The following is a 5949-nucleotide window of genomic DNA, read 5'->3' as shown; positions in this document are numbered from 1 at the left end:
TATTTTTACTAACCCGACAGGCAGTGAGAATAAATAACCAGGGAGCTCTGCTTTTAGGCTTGGCTAATCTATATATTACAAATGGTACGTTAGCAGTGTAAAAATACAACGTAACTTTCTAAAATATCTTGACGTTATAGAAAATAGGCGTGAAAAAGTGCTACTTATGGTGCTACTTACGAGTGAGCATGCGCAATTGCTAGCAGCAATGACTCATCCTAGTAGAGTGCTCAATTTCGACCTTAAAGCAAAAGCTTTGTAATGCCAAAAAGCTATATCTAACTGCAGACAGTACTGTTTCGGCCTTCTGGGCTTCATCACTTCAGTGCTGATGTCTAGGTTGGAGGTTAAGCTTAAGTGTGAAACTTGATTTTCGCAAAACAGTGCTCAATACATAGAAGTAGCTAGAACGAAGTGTATATTGAAGAAAACTACAAGTTCGTCCCTACAAGCCTGTTTCGTGGTCGCCCACTCGTCAGGAGAACTAATGAGAATAAACTTTACCGTCGCTTATATACAATATAATTTGTCTAATTTATGAAGCCCGAAATTGACAGTTTAGTTGTTGCGTAGAAGGGCTTTGTTTCTGTGGCGGCAAGAAGACACAAGTTCACTACGTTTGTTTAGCGTTGATAGTTCGGGTCTGGAGATGATTAGAATTTGTTCTTTGAAGCAGAGGTTACATCTTTTACTTGTGCTGTTGTACGGCGAGTGCGATGAGAGAATGCGCTAGGGAATAATTATATTTTTGAATTAACAAGGCCGGAAATCCGACGATGTAGTCCCAAGCTAGTAGGATCCTAAGGATACACAACGCTTTGCTAGAAATATATAGTGATTTGAGTGTGCAAATAGTGACAGCGAACTACTAGCAGATCCATTGAATGAAAAACTTTATATTGCCGTGAGTGGGAATCGAACCCGCGCCCCCCTGGTTACTAGTCGGGTGTACTAACCACTGCACTATCACGACAACCCTGCTGGTAGCAGGGCCATTAGTGAATTTCCTAGTTAGCTCGGATGATCCGATGTACGTCCTGTTCCTGAATGTTAAACACCGGGGAACCCCATGGCTAACCAGTAACTTCACTGATAGCTCTGTTGCCAGCAAGGTTGGCGTGATAGTGCAGAGGTTAGCACACTCGACTAGTAAGCAAGGGGACGCGGGTTCGATTTCCACTCACGGCATAACATGTTTTTCATTCAAAATGGATCAGTTGGTAGTTCGCTGTCGCTATTTGTACATTTACTACTTAACATTTTAATAGCAAAGCGTTGTGTATCCTTCGGATCCCTACTAGCTTGCGACTACATCGTTGGATTACCATTAATATATATATATTTGTATATAACTAACTGCAGACAGTGCTGTTTCGGCCTTCAAGGCCTCATCAATGTAGTGCTGACGTCTAGGATAGAGGTTAAGCTTAAAAATCCAACCCAAATATCTCACACATGTGATACACCTAAGCATGCACAATTGCTAGCGGCAATGACTCATCCTGGTAGAGTGCTCAATTTGTACATGAAAGTAAAAGCTTAAAAACATTGTAATGCCAAAGAGCTATATATCTCAAGGTTGAACTAATCAATAAGACATCACTTTTTCTGTGACTCTGAATTTCACGCTTAAGTGATCACCAGACAGACTTATTGATTAGTTCAACCTTCAGATATACTACCGTCTGCTAAACGCATCAAGCACTCTACCGCAAGGATAGACTATACTCAAGATATATATATAATATAAATTATATAAAAGGGATATTTTTTACACCAATATAATGCAATAAAAAATACAGGTCACTGTGCTCGTTTAGGAGTAAAACACCACCGCACCTGTCTATCTCGATTATCGTAGATCGAAACAACAAAATTGGCCGCGTTCTCGGAATGCGCGCGCTAATTCGCAAAGAGTTATGAGTCATTCACAACTTCTATCACATGTTTTGAGAACTGTTTTAGTGTGTATGATCGACTTTCGCCATATTTACAATGTTGCAAATTGGACCAATTTATAAATATCGACACACCATATCCGCAGTATAGAAAGCGCAGTGCAATACTGAGGAAGCACCTTAAAGTGCTTTATTTCCCTAAAGAAATCAGGCAGTGCCTGACGAAGTATGGGAAAGAAGAAATACCTCACCTGCTTACCCAGATTTGTTACTCTGGGAAAACATTCTTGGCCCCTTTAGGAAACATCAGAACAGGAATAGGATCCAAGACACTATGCTATTAAAGAGATAACTAGCAAAAACTGATCAATTTAATAACATTTTACAGGTATAAATCAAACTGATCATGTCCGAATCAAGTAACACTGGAGTTGCCATAGTAACAGTATTATACGCTATGACGATGCTTATGTCACTCCTGGGAAACTCTTTCCTCATCTACATCGTCTGGAAGGAACCCGGGACGCGATCACTGACGAGCCTCATGTTTGTGAATATGGCGGTTGCTGATCTACTGGTCACGGTGTTAATGATGCCTGTCAACGTCAATGAAATGAATAATGAGTTCAACTGGGCGATACATGGCACATTTGGTGATATCACATGCAGGACAATTCAATATATTGCCAAAGTAACAATAGTGGCCTCAATTTTAAGCCTGACCGTCATGGCCATTGATCGGTTCTACCTGGTGAACTTCCCCTTGGAAAGTCGTATTGCCTGGTTTAGAAAATCCAAATACATCTCTCCCTTAATATGGATTCTCTCAATGGGCTTGATGTCCATCATGCCAGTCATCTATTATTTTCATGCTGAAAAATCTGAGTGCGGGGTGACGCATTTGGGAGATGCAAGTGTCACTTTTCGGGGCGTTTTCCTTTATCTTTTCCTGATTACTTATTTTCTTCCTCTGGTTGCAATCTCAATCCTTTATGGCATAACTTCTTATAAAATATGGTTTAGAAAACCTCCTACTGAAATACTAACTGCAGTTCAACAAAAACGAGACACAATTAACAAGAAAAATGTAGTTCGCATGCTTGTTATAATCGTTGTTGTGTTCTGTCTTTGCTGGCTCCCCGCGCAGTTGCTGAATATTTTCTATGCAGTAACCGTACTCAGTGTTCCAGCGCCTGTACCAAACATTGTTCTGTATCTCGTCATCTGGTTGGGCAACGCAAACAGCGCTATCAATCCGTGGTTGTATATTTGCTTAAGCTCCAAAATGAAAAGGGCGTTTTTGCAGCTGTTAGGCATAACGACCCGTCCACGAAAAAAGAAAACGGCGACGAAAACCACAAAATTAAGCGAGGATCCCAGTATTCCTTTAAACTGAACAAACGTAATTGGAACTGTCCAGCAACATTTTTGTCCAGAAATGCAGGAGATAAGGTGCAAGTGTTCTTTTAAGGGCGGTGGCTCTTAACTACCAAAATGTTGCTATGGACCTCTTCAAATAATCATTCCTCGAAACCATTTATTTCTGCAATTACCATTTTCTGTCAAGCGTGTTGTATTTAACATTTCTTTGTCTGGTTTCAACTCACAACCATATTTGGTAATCACTTGAATAAAAGGGAAAATGCCTAAAAACCCAGCAAGTTAACTATTTTTTCCAAAAAATTTAACGCAACTACATCTGTAGCATGGGTTTGAAAATAAAGTAATTTCTCAAAAATATTATGACGCCATGAGGCCCTTGTTTGATACACTTTTGAAAATATTGGTTCCATTTGTTGTCCATGCTACAGTCTACGAAAGATGATGGGACGTTTCTTATTCGGTAAAAAAAAACGGATTCTTCCTTTCATTTCTGGACAGTTTTTACATGTTTTTCACTGAAAAGCACCGCAGAGGACTGGGACTACTTTCGCACGCGCATTCTGATTGAAGTGATGTCATATTTCCATTGAAAAAGTTACTTCGTAGAACCATCCATGCAACCTTTTTGAAGCGCTCTTTGACCAAAAGCTTCCTTGGCAACCATTGTCTTTCTGTTATTAAGGGCCACCCGCCTTCAGTCTAAGTATTTTCTACCCGTTTTAGCAATAAGGTAAGAGTAAGGTTTAAGGTTATTTTCTTGTGAGGCTAAATGCAGCTATTTATATTTACTTTAGGACTTGGGTTTTAGCTAGGGAAGACTTTGTCACGTTAATTGTCCGTATTCCTACCCTGCGAGCAGAGTCTCTTTCCATCTTCTTAGATAAGTCGGGAAGGGGAAAGTAGACTCTGCTCGCCGCCTCCACATTCTTTGACTTGCCGCTCATCCAAAGAATTGGATGAGTCAGTCCAGTTTCGACTTGTCAAACCTGTTATTTTTTTTTAATTTTTGCGCATGATCAATCGCCACGCGTCATCAATATTTTGAAATTTACAACAGCGTGGCAATTTTAACTGTTAGAATTCCCATGAGTTTTTCCTATGTGTCGGTTACAGAAACTAGCCTGACAGAAACCCATGAATGTTTCAGGAAAAAAAATAAAAAGGCATTTTAAGAGTATGGCCTATCTTGAGTTTCCAATGAAATGATTCCTTGATTGTCGTGTGTTTGCGAGAGTTGTTGGAAAATATCCCGACTGTTTGTTTTCGTTTTGTGGTTTTGTGGCTACTGGTCACGCGTGACTGACACCGAATACATTAAAATTTTTAACGCATGCTCAACACAAAATTTGCAGGCGGCGAGCAGAGGCTACTTTCCTCTTCCCGACTTATCTAGGAAGATCGAAAGAGACTCTGCTCGCAGGGTACCGTATTCCCGGACTAGAGTGATGTTGAAGTTAGGGAGAAGAGCAAGGGGATACTTTGTGACGTTTATCAAAATAGCCGTGGACCTAATTAACTGCACTTCTGGACACGTCTGCGTTAATTTACATGTAAAAACGTCTAAGTAATTACAAAAAAATAAAGCTACAATATTTAATTGTCTTATTATTATAGGATTCTTGCAGCCCCATGTGGATGCGTGAAAATTCCTACAAGCGCGTGGATTCCTGCAAATTCCTACAAGCGCAATAATTGTTCACTACCAGGATATTGGTTTACAAACCTATTAGACACAAAGGAAAGACTATCCCGAATTTCAGCAATCTCTTCTGCTCCCTAAGTTACTCGTGGAGATAGGCGACAGAGAGCAGCAGGTGTCAATGCTGCCCCATGACGTCACTATCAAACAACCGTGTAGTGGCTCTGATTGGTTACCGTGCTAACTTACTCATGTGACTGGCGAGCCATTGAATTTAATTGCCAGAGTTCGTGCGTTTAAGATGGCGGAATCTATGTCGTCTGCTTACTTGAATTCTTGTAAGTCCTCGGTATTTTATTGGTTTTTCCCTATATCGTATAGCGATCCGTGGTCTCCGAAATCAATTTCATGCAAGTCTGACACTTGATCTTTTGGAATTTTCAATATTTGCGAGGCCACGACCACGCGTGTTTTGAAAAAATAAATAAATAAATAAATTATGACATTTGATTCGTCACGTCACCGGACAGCATTAACGCCTGCTGCATTCAGAAGCCTATCTCCCCCTAGTGACTTAGCGAGCGGAGAAGGCGGCTGAAACCCAGGTTAGGATAGGATAGGATCATGATAAGACAGGTTAATAAACTTTATTTATAGACGGTAATTTCATAATATTTACACAAGAAATCTTTTCTTCTTAAAAGCAGTGTGACAGTCGAATGTAAGTTTAATATAAAATTGAATTGCAGTACGCACTAAATGACTTAAATAGTTGTTGTCAGTGCAAACTTAAATGTTTTGATTTTTGTCTTCAGAACATTCACGAAAAGTAATTTATACTTTTTAGTGACCTGGCAGTGTGTTTCAAATAGACGCCCCTGTGAAAGCAAATTGGTTTCTAAACAAAGAGGTGCAAGCAACTGGGTTTAAATCAGAATTTCTTAGTTTAAACATTTTAGGTGCCATCTGCTCGGTTAACATATCCACCATGAGCCTAATTCACACGGCAGCCATATTGGCCATAAACAA

At 39.9% G+C, this 5949-nt stretch overlaps 1 protein-coding gene across 3 annotated transcripts in view; it reads left to right on the top strand.

Moving 5' to 3' along the window:
- LOC138015644 (allatostatin-A receptor-like) overlaps positions 1–5949 on the top strand; it is a 23034-nt gene extending 17085 nt beyond the window's left edge. For all 3 annotated transcript variants that reach the window (XM_068862729.1, XM_068862727.1, XM_068862728.1), the window contains one exon: positions 2287–5949. In XM_068862729.1, coding sequence (XP_068718830.1) covers positions 2305–3294 — 990 coding nt within the window. In that variant the 5' untranslated portion in view covers positions 2287–2304 and the 3' untranslated portion in view covers positions 3295–5949. The remainder of the gene's footprint in view (positions 1–2286) is intronic.

Source organism: Montipora capricornis, chromosome 9, assembly GCF_036669925.1.
Source record: "Montipora capricornis isolate CH-2021 chromosome 9, ASM3666992v2, whole genome shotgun sequence".
NCBI classification, from domain to species: domain Eukaryota; kingdom Metazoa; phylum Cnidaria; class Anthozoa; order Scleractinia; family Acroporidae; genus Montipora; species Montipora capricornis.
The sequence above is the reverse complement of the archived record's forward strand: the minus strand, read 5'-3'. Positions and strand labels throughout refer to the sequence as shown.